General features: G+C 41.9%; 1 protein-coding gene across 6 annotated transcripts in view; it reads right to left on the bottom strand.

The window, feature by feature from the left end:
* GPM6B (glycoprotein M6B) overlaps positions 1 to 26,782 on the bottom strand; it is a 143,874-nt gene that overhangs the window by 21,174 nt on the left and 95,918 nt on the right. Inside the window, exons 1-2 of one of the 6 annotated variants that reach the window (XM_090265119.1) lie at positions 19,412 to 19,881; positions 12,519 to 12,638 (exon numbers count right to left, since the gene is read on the bottom strand). The exons of 1 other annotated variant lie outside the window; for it this stretch is intronic. In XM_090265119.1, coding sequence (XP_090121245.1) covers positions 12,519 to 12,638; positions 19,412 to 19,472 — 181 coding nt within the window. In that variant the 5' untranslated portion in view covers positions 19,473 to 19,881. Of the gene's footprint in view, positions 1 to 12,518; positions 12,639 to 19,411; positions 19,882 to 26,782 lie in introns of those variants that run through there. 4 more of the 6 variants (XM_090265117.1, XM_090265116.1, XM_090265122.1 and 1 more) reach the window with 4 other exon arrangements.

Below are 26,782 nucleotides of genomic sequence, written 5' to 3'. Positions count from 1 at the left end.
GGACAAAACATACGAAACAATGGTCTTTGAGATATTAGACATCAGGCAATGAAGAAACATCTCCGGCTAATAATGACTGAGTTATTAAAATACTCAAAAGAACCGAAGAAGCAATGTTAGAGGACCTGGAACTCATTTCAAAGAAGCAGCTGGCACGGGTTCATCTGAAGGCACAGCTCAGCCCTCACTCAAACAAGAGAAACTCTTTCCATAACCTTGCTGTGATCATCACTTTCGGTATTGGGGTCTCTTAAAGGTCTTGTTTAATTGAAGCTGTCAGTTAAGCAGAGTGACAGATATGGGTGAGAATGACAGCACTGAGAGGGAGGGAGCAGCTGTCCATTCACTCGTTTCATTTCATTCAATTAGCGTCCAATGCTCACCGAGTGTCTTCGATGTCCCAAGCACTTTGCTGGGCACCGGGGACTCAATGGTGAGCTGAGATACGCGTGACGTACACGCTAATGGAGTTTATAGTCTATGGGGGAAATGGACATTAACCATATGGTTCTAAGCTCAGAAGTGCTTAGACTTACTTAAGGTTCTGGGGGCTGGCCAGGGATAGCTTCCACAGTTTTAATATGAAGGGTGAATTTGAGTTAATTAGGTAAAGGGAGAGAAGAATGGGTTAGGGAAGGTGTTTCAGGAACAGAAGGAACAAAAGCTCTATGGTGGAGAACAACAGGGTGCTTTCCCAGGCATGAAAGAAGCCAGAACACAGAGAGGACACAGAGGGAGGGACAAAGAAGGCAAGAGAGGTCTATTGGAGGCAGATCACTTAGGGTCTTAGGCCACCTTAAGAATTCTGGACTGTATCCTCAGAATGCTGTGAAGCCATTGAGCACTTTTAACCACAGGAAACAGACTGGATTTGCAAAAGATCACTGGTGCTGACGTGGTGGGAACACAGTGGAAGTGGAGATGCGGAGGAACCCAGTGTGAGGGTTTGCACGAAAGGTGACAGGCGCCTGGGCCAGGGCAAAGGTGGTGGAAGTGGGAGAAATTAATGGGTTTGAGAGATGATCAAGGTGTCAAATGGGCACCAGTTGCTGTGGATTTATTTGATCATGGGGTTGGGGATGGACTGGTGAGTACCAAGGATGGCTCCCAAATGTTTGGCATCTATAACTGGATGGATGTTGCGTTGTTCTCCGAGCTAGGTTTATCAGAAAAAGGGCTAGGGTTGGAGGACAAAGATGTTGAGTTCCCTCTGAGACATACTGAGTTTCAGGTGCTGGGGTGTCTTCTTAAGGGAGGATTTCTGGCACGCAATTGGATACGTGGGTCTGTAGCTGAGAAGAGCTAAGGATGAACACTGTCAGCTTCTACTGGAGAGCAATGAAAACTTTCAGAGGTCAAGAAAAGATATGAGTGGATCATTTATCAGTTGAAAGTACTTTGGACCCTTTGTTTTGGACCAGCAGCGTCAGCAATACCAGGGAGCTTGAGAGAAATGCAGAATCTCAGGCCCCACCCCAGAGCAGCTCAATCAGAATCTGCATTTTAACAAGACCCTCCCCTCCAGATGACTTGTGTACACACAAGGAAGTTTGAGAAGCCCATTTTTTGTCAACAGTCCCATCTTTCCAGTCTCAGGAGTGGCACCCAGAGTCCGTTTGAAGCGCCTGTTTTGTGTTCAACCGTATTTGGTGTTTTCCCCTTAAGAGAAGGCCCACTGGGCTTGGCCATAACTCTAGCAAATCAAATGGCAAGTTCCAGGGGCTGCAACGAAGAAAACAAAATGTTCCAAGTTGTTCAGCTGTCTTGAAAAGAGTGCAGCTAGAGTGCTTTTTCTGAGCCAAGCAAGTCCTCTCAACCTCAGAGTTTTTGACAAAGATGCTTTAGAGCCACACCATAGATAGGGTTTGAGAAAACAGATTTAATCCCTCACCCCATCCCACCACGGGGATGGCTGTGCCTGGACAGACAAAGGAACTGGGTCTGTGATTCAGGCTGTCCCCATGTGAGAAGTCACAGACAAGGCTGTGTTCAAGCTCACACCAGCTAAGGAAGGTCGATGCTTTTCTTGGATATTCCTATATATCCGCACTCAAGTTTTCCCGAGCTTCAAACCAGCAAGGACAACATTGGTTAATGTGAACCAGAAAAGGCAAGGGAAGCATTTTTTTATTTTTTTATGACTATGACCTACTCAAGTAAAAAAAAAAATCAATGCCAGGCCTTCTAGCATATTTTTCTAGTAATTCTCAATACCTCTCACTAAAGCCCCAGAACCTCTTAGGTTAATAATGTCATAAAGCCTTCACTTAGCTGGTCTCTTTGGCTAAAGAGAATTTAGAATTTTAGGTTTTGATTCACACAAAAACTCCAGTGTGCAATAGCCTAAGAGAGTTTAAATATAAACCACATAGTAGGGAGAAATAAATACACATCAATGCCTGTAACACTCAATGGCCATTTTGTCTCCAGTATCTCTAGAACCTTTTGTGCAGAACAACAGAATAAAACACGTTTTGTCCTCAGGCCTGCGGATGGCCGTTGCCATGGCTGTGAGTTCATAGCGGCCCAGTGATTTGCCCCGAGTTGTCTGTGATCCTTGCTGCACAGTTAATGCCGGCTCAGAAGGAGGGCCAGTGGGAACAAGGGCTGGGATTCTTCCCCAGGGAATGAATGTCACACACACACATGCGCACACACACACACACAGCCTTCCTTGCTACTTTACGGATTCCTAATGAGCCACAAAATTAAAAAGAAATGCAGAAGTGGCCAAGGTTTGCAACTTTCAAACAACCAGCATCAGGAAAATGGAGGCGGTGAGAATCCTACTTAAAAGAAGCAGAAGTGAACGTCAGCTGACAGATGCCTCCCTGATTTGAGATGGCCTCAGCAGCAGTTTTCAACAGGGGGGGTGACTGTGCCCTCAGGGGACATTGTGTAATGTCTGGAGATATTTTGGATCATCACACTTGGGGGTAGGGGGCACTACTGGGTCCAGTGAGTAAAGACCAGGGATGCTGCCAAACCTACAGTGCACAGGACAGCACCCCGCCCCCCAAGTATGTGACTCCAAATGTCACTAGTATGAGTTGGGGAATCCCTGAGACAGTGTGAACAAAAAACTCTACAGGGTTTAGATCAGTGGTTTTCAACCCAGGACACTGGGCAGTGTGTAGGGAGACATTTCAGTCTGCACAACTGGGAGGTGCTACTGGCATCTAGCGGGTAGAGGCCAGGGATGCTGCTAAATGCCCCACAGTGCACAGGACATGCCCCCTGCCCCCGCCAAAAGAATTGTGAAATACAAAATGTCAATAGTGCCACAGGTGAGAAATCCAGCTCTAAGGTTACAATGTGCAACCCTGGTCTGAGACGCAATTTTTAAAAGAGGTTAAAGTAAACTTTAGTTGGTTTAAAAAAATATTAGAGAAGAAGTTTTCAATATTCCTTCACAGTAGAAGTATCTGGAGACCATTTGAAAGCACAGACTTCACCCCAGACCAATTAAATCAGCATTTCAGGAGGTGGGACTCAGGAATGAGAGGTTTTGCTATTTTAAGAACAAAGACCCACAGGGGACTTCAGTGGGTACCCAGGTTGGAGGACAACTGTTACAGAGCAGGGTCAGCAAACTGTAGCCCAGGGGCCACACGCAGCTCTCCATATGGGCTGCGAACCAAGAATGCTTTTTTGCATTTCTAAATAATGGGGAAAAAAATAAACCTCAAAGGAGAATAATATTTCATGACACATGAAAAATATGTGCAATTCAAATTTCTGTGTCCATAAATAAAACTTTGTTGGAACACAGCCACACTCCTTCGTTGGTTGTGTGGCGATTTTCAAGCTACAAAGGCAGGGTTGACTAGTTGCCGCAGATATTAACCATCTGATCCTCTACAGGAAAAGTGAGCAGATAAATCCCCCGGGGAGCTGGTGGAAATGGAGATTCTTAGTTAGGCAGGTCTGTGGAGAGGAGCGTGCATTTCTTACCCGCTGCCTGGTGGTGATTCCATTCTGCCAGTCCAGCAGCCCCACAGTGAGCCACGAGGGCAGATAACAGAGTTGTCAAAGCAGGGAGGGGTCTGTGCAGGCCTGGGAGACCCTGAGACTCTTTGGGAGGTCTGCAAGGCACAGACTCTTTATAATAGCACTAAGATGTGATTGAACTCACTGTGTTGACATCTGCACAGTAAAAGTGCTGATGGTTTTGCACGGACCAGGGAGTGGCACCAAAGTGTACCAATCAGCAGCGCGTTCTTCACCACCATGCACTCATAACAAAGATCAAAACAAAATAGACAGTTTCACTCAGAAATGTCCTGGATGCAGAAAAAAAATGATGAGTTTTATTAAATCTGAACCCCTGAGTGTACAGCTTTGAAAATTCTGTGTGATCAGATGGGAAGGATGCAGGAAACACTTCTGCCAGGTACAGAAGTGGGATGTTGTCCTGAGGCGAAGTTCTTGCGTGATTGAGTTACCAGCTGAACTAGCACCTTTGTTTGTGAAACACCATTTTTACGTGAAAAAAATGGCTGACAAGCTACAGTTATTAACACGTAGGTATCTGGAAGAAATTTTTACAAAAATGATCCAAGTGAGCTTGTCCCTTCAAAACAATTGGTAGTATCTGTTGCCAATCAATTTTGGAAAATTGCAGCTGACATAGGAGAAGCGCCGGCTTCCAAATACTTACAAGGCTTCTTGATAAAATCGGTGGTAATATTAACAAATGTGACTTTTTAGATAGGGAATAATGAAAGATCTGCACAACTCAGAGAACCAAGACTTTTCAGATGAGCAATGTATGATATTACAAAATCATTCTCAAATACAGAGTCAAGATGGAGCAACATATTTTAATGGAACAGAGTATTAAAAAGTCATAGATATGGTTTCAGATTCCACATAACAAACAATCTTTTAGAAACCACCACTTGGTGAATTTTGGTGTATTATCAGGAAGAGTTCCACAGATTTAGGAAAAGGCCATTAAAAACACTCCTCCATTCTCCAGCTACGTATCTGTGAGACCCCAAGTTTCTTTCATATAATTCAATGAAAACTAGATACCCCAAGATGCCTTTGAATGAATGTAGAGGCAGCTATAAGAATCCAGGCATCTAATATTAAGCCAGATATGAAGGAGATTTGCAAAAATGTGAAACAGTACTACTTTTCTCACTGAAGTTTTATTTTTTGGCAAATAATTATCTTTCCTAAATTTTACTTATGTTAACATGACCCAGGGACATGGGAGTGAGGTAGGGACAGATTTCCTTGGTCTAGTATGAGGGACTAAGGAAAGGGTATATGGTGGCAGCAGTGTAGACACCCAAGAAGAACAGAAGGATCCCATGGCTAGGACAGATGGAAAAGCATTGGGGAAGGATAGCAGGACCAGCCTGGTGATGGGTCCTTGAGGGGGAGTTCAGGGTGTGTCCAAGCTTCTCAAGGACACCTGTCTTTCTAGCTCCTTCCTGGACGTTGCCCCAGTGTTCTTGACAAACTTGGCCACACGCTGAGCTGCCCTCATACACTGAACTCTCCCCAAGCACCCCCCCTCCTCACTGCCCACCACAGGAGGCCTGCAGCATTATGGGCACCACTGCGCTGGCAGTGAGGAGGGAGGGAAGGGTTATAAGCAGCTGAGTGACATGATCCCAGGTATGCTTTTAAGAGAATAATCTGGCCCTGGGGTGTAGGCTGGATTGGAGTGGGTACAAACTCTTCTACTGTAGGTGGTAGCAGAATGGGTCTTGCGGAGTTTTATTCCAAATGCATAGGGCGCGTTCAGTGGAGGCCGGAAGGATAAAAATCAGACAAAGCTCGGGGCTACTAAGCAGTTAACATCACACAACGTTTCATGGGCATGGCTTGGTGAGAAAAAGTGAGAGAATTTATGTGAACAAGTTTTCGTAAGTGTCATTCCAGAAAATGTAAACTAATGCAGAGACAGAAAGCAAATCAGTGGATGCTTGGAGAGGGTAGGTGAGAGGTGGGCTTACAGAGGAACCTGGGGGAACTTTGGGATTGATGGACCTGTCACCGTCTTGCATGTGTCAAAATTTATCAACTAGGCCACTTTAAATATATGAAGTTTATGCATGTCGATCATACCTCAAAAAATGTTTTAAAAAAGGACTAGCCTCTTAAGTTCGACTTTTACAAAAGACACTAATAATTTGAAAAGGTCGTGAGTCCGTTTTGGGAACTAAGGCTTGGCAACAAAAGGCAGGAGCCACATCAACCTGGGTGGGGTGTGGTGGGAGGATAGAGCCTGTGGCTGCAGAATCCACAGACTCCCCCTAGTCAGTGACAGGTAAGTGAAGGGGCTGTTGTCATTGAGGGGAGAAGACAGTGCTCTATGGGGACAAAGGATGCATTTCCACTTTGAAACATGTATACGGCTTGTGGCAGGCATCCTTCTCAGACACCCCAACGATCCCACCTCCTGAGATTCACCTCAGAACAACATTTGTGGGCTGAGCCTAGCGACTTGCTTCCCTGAGTGGGTTTCAAGACACTGTAAGTTCTGTCTTGCTAGCTAGCGTTCTCTTTCTCGCTGGCACACTCTCTTGTCCACTCACTTGCTCTCTCTGATGAAGCCAGCGGCCATGTCGTGGGGGAGCTGTGGGAAAGGCCACATGGCAAAGAATCAAGGGAGCTCTTGGGCCAGCAGCTAGTGAGGAACTGAGTCCTGCCAGCAAGCACAGGGGTGAGCTGGGAAGTGAATGATTCTCTGGTTGGGTCTTCAGATGAGACCCAGAGATAGACAAGCTGAGCCCAGACTGCCAACCTACAGAAACTGAGATAATATATGTTGTTGTTACTAGCCCCCAAGTTTAAGATTAATATGTTAGGCAGCAATAGGGCACTAATACACTGGTGTTTGCCTACAGCTACAATAGAACCTTTTTGCATTTTTTGTAGATACACAAAGATGCAATGACAATATAAAAACATCAAGAGGAGTTTGCTTCAAATTCAATAGCACCATCTGCTAAGGATATGGTGATTTGCCTTTGGGCATCTTGCTGGTAAATATGTATATGTATACAAGTTGCCTGTGAATTTCAAGTTTGTGTTGTCCTTCAGAAAGGTGTTTTGAACTGAAATAACACTTTAGCGAAGAGGTTATAATGAGGAGCTATTTCCTTAACCCAAGTTTTGATCCTCTACGTATATGGTGGTGGTGGTCAGACTTTAGTGTGCATCTGAATCGCCTGAGGAGCTTATTAAAACATACCAATTCCTGGGAACCCCCCCCCCCGAAAGACAGTGAGTGGGGCCTGCGAATCTGAATGTTTACCCAGCATCCTTGGTGATTCTGATTCAGGGCATTAGAGGCCCATACTTTGAAAAAGCACTTAAAGAAATGACCCTCGATAGTACATTTAGTAAAATATAAATAATCTTTTCCATTATCACGGAAAATAAAACTTGCTCAAGTACACTGAGAGGAAAAATAGATAGAAACAGCTCTATGACATCTATGGAACAGGACTTGGTTTATTATGGGAACACTCAGAGAAAGCCCTGATGGAGGCCAGAGGGGCTGAGCTTCCAGAAAGAGCCAAGGAACACTCCAAAGAAGGGCTGAGCTTTAGTCTAAAGCCTGTGAGAGATGGGTCCCCTCCACAACTACCCCAGTGGAGCAATGATTCTGAAACCTGGAGAGAAGAAGGTGAGGGCTCGTGGACAGAGAAGATTTCAGGAACTTTAGTGACTAGCAAAATTCTTAGGTATTCTCTACCCTAAATACATTGTATTTGCAAAGTGTGCTAAGAATGCGTTTGTGCTAAGTCATGTTGGCATTTTTTTTCTGAAAAGGGCCAGATAGTAAATATTTTTGGCTTTTTGGTGTGTATGGTTGTAATTGCTCTATTCTATTGTAGCAGAAAAGCAGCCAGCCAAGCTGGAAGTGAATGGGCCTCCCTGGTTCTAATAAAACTTTATTTACAAAAACACACAACCACGACGAAGACTCTATAATGCACACAAAAAGATTAAGGTCCCCCCCACCACCACCTGAGATACATTTCAAGTGTTTTCAGAAAAGACCTCAAACTTATTGGCCTTATAAACTCCAATTAGGAGAGAGTGACACTAAAGAACAATAAAATCCCATAGCATTTCCCAGGACTCATGGCCACAGGTGCCACTCTATAAAGCAGAACAGTGAGAGAAAGATCCCAGGATCAGCGTAGCCTTCTTAGGTCATACCTGGGCAAAACCAAGAGTGTGACCTGAGTCAGAGCAGTGAACAAGTGAAACATACTTGCTCGTCCCTCCTTCCCACACCTGCCCTCCAGGTCCCTGTCCCTCCATGGTTGCTCAAGAACCTTTTCTTGGCAATGGAAATCCCAACACTCGGGCTTCCTGCTAAACTCTTCGTGTGAAACAGCACCATCGTCCCACGCTCTCCCCACACTCCCCACTGTAGCCCACATGTGAGAGGGGTCTCTGGACTTCCAACACCAGAGCACTTAGGATTTGGGAGACGGGTAGAGAGGGGAATTGGTGATCGGTGAAGGGGGCGGTTTTTCTACTTCTTCCCTGGCAGAGTGAATGCTTACCTACAGATTTACAGGTGTATGAATAGTCATTCTTGGCCCATTAGCTTGTAGTCTATGTTAAGTAAGAGCACCTTGCCTGTCATCAGATTATACTAAGGAAAACTATGAGGGACGTGTAAGAATTTCTCCTAAGCTCCCATCAACTACTTTTTCCTTGCCCTCTCTTTGCTACAAGAAAACAAACCTTTCCTGCTTTCACTGCTCCTCCCCATTCTCCTCCACCAAGATTTTAAACAAAGGAGTAGGAGGGGGCCTGCTTTCAGACAAGTAGATAAGAGAATCCAAGGTCACTGTCTTTCAAACTAACCAAGGTCACTGTCAGTGCATTAATGACTGGCAATTCTTATGCGTGCCTGTCCACAAACAGAAAGAAAAAGCAATTCCGTTTTCTGCAAAACTAAAGAGAGGTCAAGATCTCAAGGGTAAATTCACTCCAATTCCTTCCTGTCTTCTTGCTCCTGCACCTTTCTCTAAATTAGTCCTTCTCAAACTATAATGTGCATAGGACTATTTGGAAATCTTGTTAAAATGCATATTCTGATTCTGCGGGTCTGTGGCGGGGCCTGAGACTCTGCCTCTGTAATAAGATTCCAGGTGATGCCAATTCTGCTGGTCCACAGACCACACTTGGAACAGAGGATTTAAATTCTCTTATACTATAGTCTGAAGGCTGTGTAACACAATCTACAGTAGCCCAAAGAATTTCCTACATGGTAAGCACAATAGTCCATTGAATGCAGGTGTAGCATTTACTGTTCCTTCTTTCATTAATGCCACCATCTGAGACCGCCATCTCAGGCTTGGGCCCCTAAGGCAGCATCACACCGGGCTGCCCATGTGGCCATCTGTCCTTGAATTTCCTGTAAGTCTAGAGAAGATGTGGGTATTACCTGGGTAAGGAAGTTTAAAATTGAAAAAAAAATTTTTTAAGCAACAAATGGTGATGGATTCCCTATCCAAGTTCTAAAAATGTAATCCTATTGGGAACTCACACCAAAAAAGTCAAACATGAAAGGAGCAAGGCAGAGTAAACTGTAGCTGCTGGGCTTTTCCAATGGAGAATAAGGAAGTTGAGGGCTTGGGAAGAGGCGGTCTTGACTATAATAACCCTTTTGGCAAAGATCCCCTGGTCAGCTTGTATCGTAAAACCTCTTCTCCCCTTCCCCCACTGAAAAGAAAATTCTGCAAAAAAAAAAAAAAAAAAGAAAAGAAAAGACACAGGAGCCATATGGAATTCTCTATTTTTTCTCTCACACCATCTGGTTTGGAATCTAAGTACAGAATGGCAACTGCATTGATTTTTGAAGCCAACAGAATCTCTAGGCAACTGGGAAGGTGACCACTTGGCTGGGTTCAGTCCCCTCACTCCAGGGCCTGCACTGTATTTTATACTACCCTACATGCAAGGTCCCTGTGGCTGTCTCCAGACACAAACGGTCCTGATTTCGGGCATTGCACAGAAAAAGTGGAAACTACATGTAGGCAGAGATCATTTCAGGGTCTCGGAAGCTGATTCTATAAATCAAGTTCAGTGATTTTGTGTCCCCACCCCACCCCACCCCTGCCGGACAAGAACCTGCTTGTTCACTGAATTCTCACATGAAATATCACTAGCAACCCAACTACTAGAGTTTTACCATTTCTCATGATATCATTCTAGAAGTCTAAAAACTCTAAACACTACGGATTGTTTATTTATTTATTGGTATATTTCATCCGTCAACAAAACCTGTTCTGACGCAAACTTATTTGGTGTCAAATCCTAATCTGAATGGACAAGAAGCTGTTCACAGGCTGCATGTCCTCAGTGTGGGCTTTCCACAAAGATTAATGTGTTGGGTTTGTGGGAGAACCCAGACCTTGCTGGGGATGTCCTGCAGCACATGGGGTATGTGCCATGTTACTTAAAAAAGAAACAAAAAACCCAAACTCTTCTGAATTCTGGAACCAATGTGGCCCCAAAGGTTTCAGAAAAGAAATTGGAGCCTGGTGCTTTTCTCTACTTAGAATGCCCATGCTCTGGTGTTTGGTTGTGGGGTTCAAAGCACGTATTTTTCCAATGCTCTTACAGGGAACTGCTCAACCAGTGGACAAAACTTGTCAGGAGCAATTGCTAAAGGACTGTCCCCTAATAAGATACTGATGTTTATACTCTTTACCACACAATCTAAGGAATAATTTTTTAGTCTTTTTTTCTCGATTTCCAACTAGCCTAGTGTCTTCTAACACATTCTTAAAATGAAGACTGTTGTCTCAATAAGTATTTTCTGATAAGCTGGGGACCTTCTTGTTACATTAACAAATACCATTCTATCTCATTCTGCATTATTGAACTGCACACGTAATGGTGCTTTTTTGGGGGGCAGTGCTTTTCAAAAACAGCTTTAATGAGATAGTTTCACCTGTTTTAAGTGTATAATTCAATTTGAGTAAATTTACAGAGTTGTGTGACCATCACCACTATCTGATTTTAAAACATTTCCATTACTGCAAAAAATATCACTTGTACCCCTTAGCAGTCACTTCCCATCTCCCCAGCCCCTGTCAAACACAATTCCACTTTCTATCTCTAAGGATTTGTCAATTGTGGAAATTTCATATAAGTGGAATCATACAATATTTGGATTCTTGTGACTGACTTCTTTTACTCGGCATAATGTTCATTCGTGTAGTAGTCTGTCAGTAATTCATTCCTTTTAACTGCTGAAGGGTATTCCTCCATTATACAAATATATCATGCCCAATGACAATTGTTAAAAAAAAAATCAAGATTCTAGAACTCTCCTTTCTTTAAAGGACTATGAAAACAAATGTGTGATGTCCCTTCTTGCCCACCGTTTCTAACCAGCATTGTTCAGGTATACGTAGAGCTGGCATCTCAGAGCCCTATGTCGAATGAAGGAATGCATAACTCAAGAGGTAGAACTAAATCCCAAGTCAGATTTCGTGTTGATTAACCTGAGCCACAGTTTAGGTTTTAAAAGAAAAATAAAATTGAAAGGTTGTATTAACTCAATTACTGGTGTTATGACTTTGTAATTCCATAGGTGAGTTACTTCGTACCCCAGGATTGTTGTTTCTAGAGCTGTAGATTCTACACTTTCATTTCAGAGATAGTCCTGAACAAAAAAGAAACTATTTGGGAGCAATGATGCTAAGGGTTCATGCAAAATTATAGCAAAATTTTACACGTATTGTGTTTATTTCACCCACCGCCATCCCTTTAGAGTCACATTTTAAGTAACGTGAGATCACTGCATTTTAGTTTTAACTAGGTGAACACTAGATGTGTGTAGACTTTGGGACTGTGGCAGGTGGCCGTACACATGACTCAGCATTCTCCCCCTGAGTCCCCCAGTCAACTGACGCACATTTCCCAGACCCAGAACCCAATGGTTCTGAGAGACCAGTGTTCTCATGAGCAAGGCAATTGGAAACTGGACACAGTGGACCTACCTGATGGGACTGGGTACAGTTATCTGATTCCCATTTCATGAGCTTTGACCTTCCCATCTCAAAGGCAACAACTGATGGCAGTGGGGCTGGGAAGCAATTTGGGGACACTCACAGTACTCAGAGCCAAGGTTCCTCAAGTATCCTGGCCTAGTTCTTGGTCTCAAGGTGGACATGGGTCACACACTGCCCCCCACACCATTATCAGTTCAGACACGGGAAATTTTGTGGTTAACCCAAAGGTGCAGCTCATTGTATATTCCTCCCTTTGAGAAGAAGAGGTGAGGGTGAGGGAAAGGGGGAGGAGGGAGAAGAAAAAGGCAAAAGATGGGGTGGAATGGAGAAGAGAGAAAAAGAAAGATGATTAAAAAAATTTTTAAGGGCCAATTCCACCCACGCCCCTGTGAAAAATTAAGGCATCAAGCAAAACATAAAATATCACCAATCTGAATGAACCATTACAAATCATATTAACGATAACAGTTGACTTGCTATTAGAATTCACCCCAAGGCTGTATTTACCTGGACTGCTCAAGGGGCTAGCCCTGTCCCCCAGGGTTGGCACGGGATGGTACTGGTGGTTCTTTGAGCCTGGGTACATCCAGTGGTACCTGCCAATTTCCATTTCAGCTCTGCTGTTCACTGCCAATTTCAGGTGGCAAAGAGTCAGTGCCTCTATCTCCAGCAAAGATTCTATATCAGCATTTTTAGTTATTCTTTTACCATATAGTTCAAGGAAAGGGGCAAGTTTAAAAATAATGTGATTGGAATGCAATCTTTCAGTACCATCTTATCAACTCAGCATGATAAATTGAGTGTTAGAATCTGCTTCTTCATTTTTCAAGTTAAGTTTACAAAAATCACCGCAATTCTTTTTTATTTTAGCCACCTCCTCCACCCCCACCCTTTAGAATGCTCATTTTGGTCAGATGATATTTATAGTAATGATTGCAGCGACACAAGCAAAGGTGACTACAGGTTCACTCTGCATCACGGCCCTTAGTCCCCGCCTTGAACATCTGTCAAAGAAGCCCATGGCCTGCTTAATCTTGGGCGACATTTTGGTCCTCTTGCTGACATCTGTCACCTCATCTTAAACTCAGTACTTCAGAGCCCAGGAAACGGAGTCAAAATGCCCATCGGTGCTGGTGGAAGAACCAGAAGAAGGTCCACTGGCCTCCTTCCTGATTTCCTCTTGGGAAAGTGGCTCTGAGCCCTTCATAGTGACCTCAAGCAAGAGGATTCCCTGTAGCTCTATCACTTTTGATCTGAAAAATGTCATCTTCCTTTAAAAAAAATTTATTCATACCCAACACACGGTGGGTGCCCCCAAAATGTGTGCTCAATAAATACTTGGTTGAATGAAAAGGAGCTCCCTGAGACCCTATGGACCAAGAAATGGACCCTTGGGTCCCCCTGCATACTGACCTCACCCAAGCCAGGCCACACAATTCAGGGACTCTGCATAGGATACATCTATTCCCTGTCCTCATCCCCTCACAGGGTGGAGAAGTCTCCAGACATTTGGGCAATCAGGCACAGGCTGCTAGGCAGTGACAATGAAAGCCATGGACTGCCTGACACTAACGTGTTTTCTGGGAACAACATGGCAGCCATGCCTGAGATCCTTAATTCAGCCTAAAATAATTACTACTCCAGCAGATGTGGCGATGGGAGCGGGAAGTGGATGGAGGTTTTCCAATACTTCTGGGAAGGCCTTTTTATGACAGTAAATCTTAAGATATGAAAGAAAAGAAAATCATGTCTATTTCATGTGTTTGAGCCAAACTTAAATAAAGATGTTAAATATAAAATTGTTTACAAAATTTCAAAGAACACAGTATACATTTGGTTTAAAAGGACAGGGTCCCCAACACTTAGATTGCCAGGAGAAGCCTCAGCTTGAAGGGCATATTAATATGCAATTCTGGGCAACTGGCAAGAAATAGGAAAATGTGCACACCCGGGATCCTGCCTTACTGTAGGATGTAACTGTTCTCCGGAGGGAGTAGGAGAGATGGGCAAGAGACCAAACTATATTCTTGAACAAGCAGAAAAGACTGTGACATCTTAGATACTATTTATGGTTGGGGCTGACGTGAGTGGCGGTGGCTGATGGCCATAGACAAAACTGTGGTTGGTCATCACCAAAGATGGGTATGACGCAAACAATGGGAAATCGAGGAAAAACGAAACAAAAGAATGCCTTGTACATGTTTTTTCATTTTCTTAGATAATGTGATTTAGTGACAAGGCTAAACAAGTGAACTGTAGATGGCAGATAATGTAGGAAATTATCACTGGAACCAACTCAGGGACAAAGACTGAGCTGCTTAGGAAGGCCATATTCACGGGGCAAGGTCTTTGAAAGCTATATCTATCATCCTTCATTTTTATTTATTTATTTATCCGTTCGGCCTTCATTTTTAGCTCTTATTAAAAATATGAAAGGAAAGCTGTAACCACACTACAGACTATAGCAGAGGTCGTGAATAATGGCCACCTGGTTTTGTAAATAAAGTTTCACTGGAACACAGCCACACCCAGTTGTTTACTATCTATGGCTACAATGGTAGCTTGACTAGTTACAACAGAGACTGTGTGGCTCACAAAGCCTAAAATATTGACTCTCTGTCCCTTTACAGGTGAGGTGTGCTGACCCTTGATCTGAATATAGCTTTTAAGGCTGGGATATATAAAGAAGTTAATGCAATTAATCAAATCAGCCTACAAAACAGGAAATTATTTTCTCTTATTGTATATTCCCTGAAGAAAAATATCACTGGGCTGGCATTGTCTGCTATTTAATCTGCCACCTATCAGCGAAAGTACAGTCAAAACCAAGCTTAAACTACACGTAATGGTCCCTGAAATGAGTTAGGATCCTTCTACTCCTATGACATGAGCTAAGAGGACAGAGGAAGGATGATGGTTCCAATAACATTATTAAATGAATAAATGAAGGAAGGAACAACCAGGTACATTTGTGAATTAGAACTGTAGCCTCCCTCTCTTCAAAGCCAGTGTGTCACCTTCTTCCTCTGTCCCACAGCCATCCTGTTCCTGGCCAACCATCCCACATGGATGTACATTTGGTCCCAAGGAGACAAAAGCAAGAGAGTGTCTTTAGAATTAATTTAACTCATTCCAGTCCCAGTGAGGGGAAACTGGTCATGAAGATAACTGGCTGTTTCACATGGTCTTGGAAACATCAAGGCTAGTCAGGCATGTTGTTGAGATTATTTATCCTAAATCAATCTCTGCTTCCAAAATAACAGAGAACTATAATTTTTAACATTACAACCTGAATTCAAGATTTCCACTCAGTTGCAAGGTAGGCAAATCTAAATTTCTAGAATGAGGTCAGAATTCTTTGTCTAATGAAAGAGCAAGACCAAATCTTGAAAAGTATGCCAATGGAAACAACAATATAAAAGTAAGAGATGCACCAAATGGCTCATTGAGATCTTTTCCACACTTAAGTTTTCTAAAAAATATATTAAAATAAAAGCAAGCTGTATCATACCTACCACATATGTCCAGCACCATCTGGCTGGCCACGCTTTTCTCTACAGCCTATCCCCAAGACACCCTCTCTTCAAATGTCCTCCTTGGAAGATTCTTATAGGGAAAAACTGCATCTAAGACATTCTCTGTACCATAGTCATATAATCAAGTTAGAGAACATGAAGAAAAAAATCTTAAAATAAAATAGTAATTCAAAGATCACCAGAAAAAGTGTAGTGTGTTAAATGTGTCACTCGGGGTTTTTAACATACATGTCATATGTTGTAGAGGAGTGATTTTCTTCCTAAACAAAAAAGAAAAGAGGGTCCAAAAGTGTACACATTTTCCCAAAAATCAAAAACAAAACCTAACCATGTAAGAAATTATATTTATTTGATTAAAAGGTTTAAATGGCTGTGTTAACTTTTTAATCAAGTAAAAAATTTGAATTCAGTTCTGACTTTGACAATGTCCTGTATTTTATTTTAAATTATGCATTATTTCAAATTTACTACAGTTTTCTTCCTATGTGGTTAGGAACTTATTTTGATGCCTAGGATTCTGGAATTTATTTGAGCAATGACTCATAGGAGCTTAAATAGCCTGACTATAATTGCTTCAGTAGATTCCAATTTCCTACATGTAATAAAATAATTTCCATCACAGATACTTAGACTTTTTTTCACGCAATAGAGCAACTGATTCAATTGTTTTTCTACCCCATGACTCCATACTCCCAGCAATTCTAGATGCATTGACTTTCACAAATGAATTGACATCAAGTAATAATCCACAGAAATAAATAGAAACCATTTAACTTTCCATTCTTTATTATTAAGTTTCATTATCTATTTTGTTTAATTCTAATTCATTTCCTCCACTTATTCCATTTCAGTGAATCTGCTTACTCAGTCCTCACATTTTGATTTAATTTAATGCTTCCAACTTAAAAGCTGTCATTTGTAATAATTTGGCATTTCTTACATCTGTCTGAGAAAACCTGCTTGCTTTCCTTAAAAATTCCTGGGTAACTACTAAATGCTTCCTGTGAATTTTGATAATTTAGTGGCGTTCTGTGGCAAAAGCTATGAGACTATTTCAAAAACACATTTGCTTTCTTTTTTAAAAGGACTTGGATTATTTAAAAAAAAATAGGAACAAAGTCATTCTGATTTAAAGAAACAGCTCTCTTTGTCCTGCCAAAACTCCCGGGAAGTGACATCAACTAGAAAAGTTGAGGTCGATTTATAAAGTAAAATTTAATTTATACTCTTAATAAACACTGTAATAATTATCCAAAGCCATTAATCCAGAAGCTTCTGGGCACTGGTCACTAGGCAATAATACCCCAAAATGAGAGACAGATATCTCCTGTAGTGCTAATTATTAAAAATGAAGGAACAGAGGGAAAAAAATATATGTGCATAAAAAACTATGGGAAATGACAAAATATATAGGATTAAATTTGGTAAATTCAATCTCCTGGAAGGTTTAAAAGGAGGAAGAAAAAAAAAAAAAAAGAACAGCTTCACCTGCTCAAGAATTATATAATGCATTCTCTAATTATGTCAATTTTTAAAATGTTAATTTCAATGAACAAAACGTTTATTTTATAAATTGAAAATGAAATCTGAAGGAATACTGGTATGACAGACATGTGCCAACGTGTTGTTATCGTTTTATGCCTTGGATGACAACGGGCGAGCGAACTGAGGACGCTACGAAGGTGACACCGGTGTGAGCTCTGACTTGTGCAGTTACGGACCTGTTAGTCTAAACGAAGATGAGGAGAGAAGCCGCCCTCCAGACCAACACGTATGGCAGGTGGTTCCCAGAGCGATCACAGCCCCTGTGGCTGCAGTGAAAATACGCTCCCTGGCCCATATTCCTACTGCGGCAAGTACTACATATGTGACCAAAGCTCGTATTAGCATGGCATTTTTGAATTCCTTAACAAATAGCTAGTGTGTATCAATTTGACTAATTTTTAAAGTTCTCCAGGAATTATCTTTTGTTTCTACTTTTGTCTCTAAAAGCATAGCTAACAAGTTTTCCTATACAGATGGTCAATGGCCATAGTGGCAGCCTGTGGGTTTAATATTAAACAATATTTATTTGACGCAAAATAATAACGGTCTGTAAGACCAAACAATGACGAGATACACAATTGTATAGTAAGGATTTCGTGGTGGTTCTATGCCCCTTGCTTGCTTTTGGAGAGAAAAGTGAAAGGTTTGTTTCTGCGGAGACCAAAATGGTTTTACCTGCCACCGGCAGACACCATATTAATAAAAAGTGTGTGCTAAACACAGTCATATGTTTTAGGAAAAACCTGTTATCAACTGGGATAGGCTTCCTCATAACAATGCTAGATTACTTGATCACATCCCCAAACTTTGTCTCTGATCATTATGGAAATGAATCTTTAAGCTGTCATCTCAGTTCATAAATTCTCTTATCGCTATTTGTTCGCTCATGTACATTTAAAATATGTACATAAAAGAAAAGGCAGGGTTGTTTTGGGGCTCTGGGGTGTTTTTTTTGGGAGGAGCAGTAGGTTTGATGCAGGGATTGAACTAAACTACCAAATTTAAAATCGAAGGGCTATGTACTTAATGCCACTGAATTGTTATACACTTAAATGGTTGAAATGGCGATTCTTGTTTCTGTCTATTTTATCATACTTTGAAAATAATTAATTTGAAAACTAAATTGCTCTGGTGACTATATAATGTTACTAAAGTATTGTGTGCAGGAGAAATCTCATGTAAAATAGGGCAGAGCCTCAACCCCCGAGTGCTGTTAAGTTGGAAACATGAAATTGCCATTTTGTCATGTAAAATGGTTGACTATCAGCAATTTCACAGTTCAACCTACATATTCATAAGTAAAACCTCCATCCTGGAGAATTACTACTGTCCAGTGACTGTCAGTGGACGGCAGGGTCGTGAGAAATAATAACCTTCCTTCGCACGATGGCTTTTGATATTGCAGCCAGTGCGGTCACAGAATCCGGTCCTGTGCCTCTCTGGCAGTTTCTGACTTTGGGGGAGGGAGACACATTACCACGAAGGGAGATGCCCTTACACTAATAGCAGCTGAGCTGATTCTGTGGGTATCAAACTTGCAATCAGTCATTATCGAAGAAGAGATTCATTTTAGCTTCTATTTTCCTGCCACTTTCTTACCACAAAATACTTCTCTCTATTTAAAAAAAAACCATTCTATATGTCAAAATTGTGATATGTCCTAAGATTCTCTTTCAGGAACAAGTATCAATCCCCCCTCATCCACCAAATCTCCAAGTCATAAAGAGCAGATAACCCCCCCGCCCTCTTCCATCAGCACTAGGCAACAGGGCTGACATCCCCTCTCTCAAGCTCCAACTTCCATGGCTGTGACATGTCCTAGCCAGGGCCTGATACACGGACATGGCCATCATATACAGTCAGAAAATGAGAGACTGTCCAAACAGCTAGAGCACGAGTGGAACCAAAGCGTCTTTAATGTGCGTGCCCCTCCAGTGTCTCCTTGGCATGAGCAGCCCACAATGCATCCCATGTCCCCGGACTAGAACATGCAGAACACAGAATCAAAGTGATGACATTCCATTAATTAATAAAAGACAGTTTCCCCCAATGCAGCTCCTCATGGTGACAAGCCTCGGACACCTTTCTATGCAATACCATGCTCGGTAGGAAGGTTTGGAACAGGAATGGGTTGCAGAAAGGCTGTTCTATTAATTTCACATCAGGTTACAGGAAAAACAAAAAGCACCCTGAAAGCAAGACCATGCCATAGGGATTACTTACTTCTGAGCTATTTTACAAGAGCCACAGAACCAGGCTACCCCCTTTTAAGCACCCCCAGTGAAAAGCTTTAAACAGGCTATTGTCAGCGCTGGGTACCTTTTCTCTCTTGGCTTTGTTCAGTATTTTCCTCGGCTGGAGTTTCCATGGCCGGCTTCATACCATCCACCAAAAATGCTTCTCCCCGCTCCCCCCAACACACACTTTTCCCCTCCTCTTCCTTTTCTTTGGACTCCCCTCCGGCTCTTATTTACACTCGTGTGATTGAGAGGTTCTGTTCTTCACTACAGTAGATTACAGTCCCTTCCAAGATGCAAAAGTCTCGTCAGCGTCAATTCCCCTCTGCCTACTGGTCCATAAAGACGGCTGCCAAGGAGCAGGCGGCCATACGTCACCGAGGATCCCAGTTATAAAACAGCCTTTCTGTGTCCGATTGTGCCTCCGATCTCAACGCGGCTCCGCTCGCAGGGGGAAGGACCAGCTCCCCACCGGGCCCCTTCCTCCCTGCTCTCCTAACACAAGCTCCGCGCGCACTTCTTTCTCCTTGCCAACTGCGCCCAATGAATGCTAATTAATTCTCCCAGGAGAGAAGAGATTCCTGACATCAGAGGAGGGCTTGCGGAGAAGAAAGGAGCCCCCTCCCACCACGTGACTCAGCGGGCTGGCCGGCCGCGAAGTGTGTTCTCTCAGGGGAATGCACGTCTTCCATAAGCAAGCCCTTTTTTTTCCCGTGGGACCCCTTTATGGGGCATCACAACTGGTTATATTTCATTTACCCCCAACCCTGGCAGAATATAGTCAAAGGACTTGCCCAGGGTCTCTATTATATTTGCGTTCTTTCAAATATGTCTTTCACACAATCTCTAAGTAGATAGATTAATATAAATATATATGTGGGAAAAAAATACCTAAGAGGGAAGAAAACCCAAGAACGGGTATAACAATAGCAGTGTAGCAATTCGAATTAGAACCAGTCTTCTGGTGTCTTGCTAACATATGTGATAGAAAGAAAAACTTTAGCTCAAGACTAATTCATAAAGAGACACCTGTCCTTATTTTTAAATAATCATAATATTCTACAACTGTATCTAGCTGACATTTTGGTGGCTTCTCAGAAAGAAAATCAGAATAGAGTGGTTTTTTCTTATTGGACGTGGTTATTTCTGTATGGAGCTTTGTTCATTAGAACCCCTGGTGCAAAGTGAAAAGGGAAGTTTCGACAGCATTCTAAATGCTCAGCATAAAAGCTATGGTACCAATGATGATTTTGATTGCTGGTTTCACAAGCCACCTTGCACACCCAGATACTAGTGGGCCAACATTTTCAATGTTCCCATCCAAGCATATAAGCCTTATCATGGTTGAGCCACGTGTTTCCAAGCGTCCCTAATTTCTGCGCCATGTTTTAAGCATTTGGTTGAACCACTTAACTTCATTTTCCCTATCAGAAAAGTTTATAGAAACTCAATTCAAATACATGGATAAATACTGATAACCACAGGGCAAAGGGCTCCTTGACCAAGAACAGACTCTGGTAGTTGGTTGCAGGGAGCACCCATTTTAAAAGCAAACATAAAGACAAGTTAGAGACCACTCTATCCAAAGAAAAATCTCTCTCAAGTTTTCAGGGTGTTTTCCTCAACACTTAAAAAATTGCACATTGCCCTGGCTGGTGTGGCTCAGTGGATTAAGTGCCAGCCTGTGAACCAAAGGGTTGCCGGTTGCATTCCCAGTCAGCAACATGCCTGGGTTGTGGGCAAGATCACCAGTTGGGGGTGAGCAAGGGGCAATCACACATTGATGTTTCTCTCTCTCCCTTCCTTCTCCTCTCTCTAAAAATAAGTAAATAAAATCTTTTTTAAAATTTAAAATGTACAAGATCCTGAATCAAAGTCCTCTAACAGCCTGATCTTTTAACAATTATGTCTAGATAATCCGCAAAGTCTTCTGCATTCAATACCGAAGGTCCTACTAAACCAAAAAAGATTTTGAAAACCAGTTTAGCCTGTTTCACATTTTCTTTTAATTTTACATCTCATTTTCCACCTTAACCATTGTCCTAGAAAATCTCACCCACCATCAGCTATTTACTTAAATTATGGCCCCAGTCAATTTTTATTGTCTTGTGGCAAGGGGACTGACAAACAAGGCAGTCTAATTTTCAGATTTTCAAAAAGAGATTCATTGTGTAAATGCCCTACAGCTTCTTGATCCACTCATCTACTGATGGGCACTTGGGCTGCTTCCAAATCTTGGCTGTTGTAAATAACACTGCACTGAATATAAGGGTGAACACACAATATGATATACAGATGATGTGTTATAGACTTGTACACCTGAAACCTACATACTTTTGTTAAGCAATGTCACCCCAATAAATTCAATAAAAATTTTAAAAAGAAGATTAAAAGGAACAGACAATTTTTTTAAAACAAGGTTAATTTGTGATGAACTACCTCCACAGAAAAACCCAATGATGTGTCCAAACAGGATGGTCTTAAACATTTTTGCAAAGACTACTGAGGTGCATTCAGACAGAAAGATGGTAATTGTTGCTCTGTGACAGGTTTGTTCTCTCTCAACAGCTCAAATGAGAATTAAAACCAAAACAAAATTTAGTTCAGCACAAAAGGAGACAATTGTGATTAGCTATATTATTGATTTTATTTTAGAAGTGTCTAGCAAGATCATTCAATTATAAAACTGCACAAAAGAATAATTATTTGGTTATGACTTAAGAATATTATTTTTTTAATGTCTGTAAAAGTGGGAAGGCAGAATATGGAAGACAGTCCAAATTTAAGGCCAACTCTAGTTCTGTATCATAGTCATGGAAATCAAACCCATGGGACAAGATAGTCACAAATTCTCCAGTTGATATTTTTACCTACTTTTGCCCTGAAAAACTCCATGTATTATGTTTGTATCATTTAATGTACCATGTATCATTAAATGTATCATTTTTGCCTTATTCACAGCATCATTATCCTTTCATTAGGCAAACAATGTATGACAATTCTAAAAGTTACCACAGTAACTTTATAAGCAGCCTCAGAAACCTCCTGGATGTTTATGATAAACCATCTGAATCAGATTGTTACTAGCAAGAAAGAGGAGTAAATACTTATAACATTCCTCGGGTACACATCCATATGTAGGATGGGAAATGTCTTGCAGAACTGAAAATAATTCTTTGAGCCCCATACGTTAAGGCAATCAGACTGAAGGTAAGAATACTTCTAAAAGTCAAAATAGGAATAACAAATAATGACACAAAATAGATGTATTAGTTGAACCATACAAAATTGCTAATACTAAGAATAACAGCAGTTTTATATGGTTCAACTTACATATTTTCATGCTTTCTGTAGAATCCCAGTCAGTTCATAAAACATACACAGAATAACCTTTCAAGTACTAATAACTACAATAAGCATAAACATGTACAAGAATTGGTGCCTGTCTTCATGTAACACACAGACTAAGGAGACCCTCTTAAACCAGGGTGATCCTACCTGGTCCAAGACTGTGGTACCATAACTAAGAAGATGAGAGGAGGTGGGAGAGAATTTGGGAGAGCCTTCTGAGAGTTGAGTTGGCTATTGCAGTTGGTTAGAAACTTTCTAGGTAAGGAAGGGTATAGAAGGGAAGAGTAGGAAAAGGCATGGAAGGGCAGGGAAGAACAGGGTGGATAAGAATAGGGTAGGGCAAAGAAGGAATACATAGGGAAGAGAAAAAGTGTTCCAGAAAAAAACTGAAAAAAACATATGAAAAGCAACAGTGTGGTGATTGTGTGTGTCGGGGGGGGGGGGGGAAGGGAGCATAAGGGAACTAAATGGTAATGAAAAATACAATAAAAATGGTATTGTCAAAGTGTTGGAGACATGACCCTTCTGACAGAGGTTCCAGAGCATAGGGTATATGATGGGGCTGGTGGGTGGTGGAACCGGTAGATTGGTAACCAGTAGGCTGAACACCTCGCTAATCCAGGAGGCTGATGGAAGGCTTAAAAGTAGATCTGATCTGTGCTTTAGAAAGGTTGTTCTGTTGATAATGTGAAAGAGAGTGGGGAAGGGCCAGACTAGAGGCTGGCAAGCTATTAAGAGTCACCCGAGGGTCTGAATTAGGGCCTGAACTATAGCATGGAGAGACATGAGGACCCGAATGCTATCTGATTGGATTCCTATGTATAGGAGTGGAAAAAGAGAAGGATGTGAAGGGGAGTCTGGGGTTTCTAGCTTGGGTGAGTGAGGAGATAGTCATGCTATGAAGCAAAATGGGGAACCAAAGAGGAGGCAGCAGTTTGGTAGAAGAGACGAGCATGCGTAGTTACTGGTGCCCTAGGACATCCCTTAGGAGCTGTCCAGGAGACATTCAGGAAGGTGGCTTCAGAGGAGAGGAGCTGCCTGGAGACAAAGATCTGGTAGTCTTTGATGCAGAGGAGTCCTTGGGAGTATAAGGCATCCAGCTCTACCCAAATGCCACCTTCTCAGGGGACCCTCCCTGACTTTCTTGTCTAAAAGTATAGCACCCAAATGCCCAGTCCCTTTTCCTGGGTTTGATTTTCACTCTTGCTTTAACCATGACCCAACTCTGATCTCTCTATTCACTTATTTATAGTCTCTCTTCCCCCCAGGAATATAAGCCCCTTAATGGCAGACATTTTTGTTTTGTTCTCTGCTGTATTATCAGCTCCTAGAATAGTCCCTGGCACATAGTAGGTCATCAACAATATATTTTAAATGAATGGTGAATGAATGACCAGGGAGACAAACAGATTACAAATACACTAAGATTAGAATGTAAGGAACATTGACTTTAAATATAAAGGTAAAGGAAAACCTTTAAGGTGAGGATAAAAAAGGACCACCAAGGAAAAATCAGAAAAGCAGGGCAACAAGGCCAAAGTGAGATTATTGAATTAGAAGAAGGTTCCATGAAGGGCATGAAGTTAACAGTGTCAAACAGTATAGAAGGAGCAACAAGAATGAGGACTGACAAGCAGAAAATACCTTTTACCAGCAAATAGTCATTGGAATGTCCATGATAGTGTTGGTTGAATGAGGGGGACAGGAGCAAGACTCCCAAGTCTTTTTCATAATTATTACTCTAAAAATCACAGGCGCCTGTGGTCTAATTGAAATGTTAATCTCATACACACATAGGGCTCATGCCTATGCCTGTACGTATTGGTCCAGCTTTCAACTTGTCGAGATGATCTTGATTTTTCTTCTATGATCTATTCCATCAATAACTTTCCCAGGTTTATTTTATCTCTAACAATTCTGGTCATCAATTCCACTGTATGTATATGTGTGGTCGAGGGGTCTCCCACACCACCAAGAAGTTCCTTAAAACCAGTAGGGTGTCCTACAATTCAATTTAATTTTGACACTACATGGAGATAACATCAGATCTTACAGGATAACAACCCAGTCCCACAAGAATGGCCCCGCCCCCACCATTGAGAGGCCAGTCACAATTCCTGCTTATCCCCTAGGCTTCTGCTCCATGGTCTGCTGCATGGGCAACAGCAGACCCTCCATATCACCCTGCCCAGGCTCTGTAGCTTCAGCTTCACTGGAGAGGACACTCCAGCGTCATCGCAAGATGTCGATTCAACACGGGAGGAGACAGATACCGTGTCACTCCCGAGTCGGACTGCACAACCATTCTCGGTGGTGCAGAGAGACTCTTAAGAAGCTACACCATCGTCTCTCGAGACGGACGGCTGCCGACGAGTCTGCCCCATGGGTATAGATCAAAGGTTTAAACATGCCTTCCTTGGGTTTGATTAATTTGCTAGAGTAGCTCACAGAACTCAACGAAACACATTACTTTCTAGATTACTGGTTTATTATAAAGATATTAAAGGATATGAATTAATAGCCAGATGAAGAGATGCATAGCACAAGGTATGGGGAAAAGATGCAGAGTTTCCATGCCCTCTCCAAGCAAGCAATGTTCCCCAAGTATCCACGTCTTAACCAACCTGGAAGCTCCCTGAACCCCCATTCTTTTGGGTCTTTACAAAGGGTTTACCATATAAGCATGATTGATTAAATCAACCATTGGTGATTAAATTCAATCTCCAGCCCCTCTCCCCTCCCTGGAGGTGGAGTTGGAGGTGGAGACAAGGACTGAAAGTTCCAACTCTATAGTCACACTGTGGGCTCCACTGGAACCCAGCTCCCATAGTTAGGTTCAGGAAATTCCAAGGGTTTTAGGTAGCTCGGTGCCAGAAATGGGGATGAAGATTCTCAATATAAATCAATCGCAACATCGCAGTCTCCAAGGATAGTAAATTTACTATATGTGTCTTATATGCTTGTGATGTAAATAATTTGTGGAAGTGTTGAACATAACAAGACCAAGGTGAGAGAGTCCTGTGTATGCACTATGGACATCAGCCTGGTTGGCTGATTGGTTCGTTCATTCATTCATTCATTCAACCAGGATTCATTAAGCACAGATTACATGCTGAAAACTGAGTTACTATTCTAAATTATATAATTATGATTGTTCAGTCAACTGGAAATTCATTGAGTTGCACAATCATCTACCTACATTTCCTTATCATAATCACATAGCTATCAATAAAGTTTGTCAAATGTCTACTTCTTCCAAATTTCTGGAATTATATTTTAAGTTTCTTTTGGCCTCTGAATGACTCTTTAGTGGGGAGTCATTAATCACCAAGAAGGGATGTTTCCATATTCCTTCAAACTAATTCCTCTGAGATTTTCACATTTCATAGAACATTTTTTCCTCAGAGTCCAGCCTCCCAGTCAGTACCTAGGGGCAGAGCCTCTTAGTGGTCCTGCAGTTCCAAGAGACAGAGACTCATTCACCTTTCCATTCACCCCATTTACCATTCTTGGCTTTCTTTCTAGATTGTTTCTTTCCTCCTGGTGTTGGATGTCCCTTCCTTTTCAGTGAGCGAGCATGCCCTCCAGATTCCTTAAGCTTCTTCATCTCCATCTCTTTACTGAGTAAGGAGCTAAGACTGCATTTGTGGAAGACATCAATGGAGACTACTTCCAACAAAGACAGGCAACTCAGAGGCAGTGGGTTTCTGGAGACCTATCCCTTCCACAATGTTTCTGGGGCACGCACGGAAGGCATTCACGTGTCCCCACATAATTTACATGCCCAGCAAAAGAGATCAATACCCAGAGCACCAACACCAAAACCAAAGACAACCTCACTTCACATTCTAGTTTGAAAATCCCTTACCTGCTTGAATAGATGAATTTTAAATAAACCGTGTCTTAAAAGAAATTGTTACGTGACTACTATTCTCACATTACTCAAAATCAAAGATGTGCTCTAGCAGCAAATACGTGAGCCTTTGAAGACAATAGGGTTACAAATACTGCAAAAATTCTGAAATCTTACGTTTAAAGCAGAAAATGTATTCTTTAAATAAAGTAAATAATATTCAAAATATTAAGACCTGTATTCAAAATT

The sequence above is a fragment of the Furipterus horrens genome, unplaced genomic scaffold (genome assembly GCF_987537825.1).
Source record: "Furipterus horrens unplaced genomic scaffold, mFurHor1.1.pri manual_scaffold_17, whole genome shotgun sequence".
Classification (NCBI taxonomy): Eukaryota; Metazoa; Chordata; class Mammalia; order Chiroptera; family Furipteridae; genus Furipterus; species Furipterus horrens.
The sequence above is the reverse complement of the archived record's forward strand: the minus strand, read 5'-3'. Positions and strand labels throughout refer to the sequence as shown.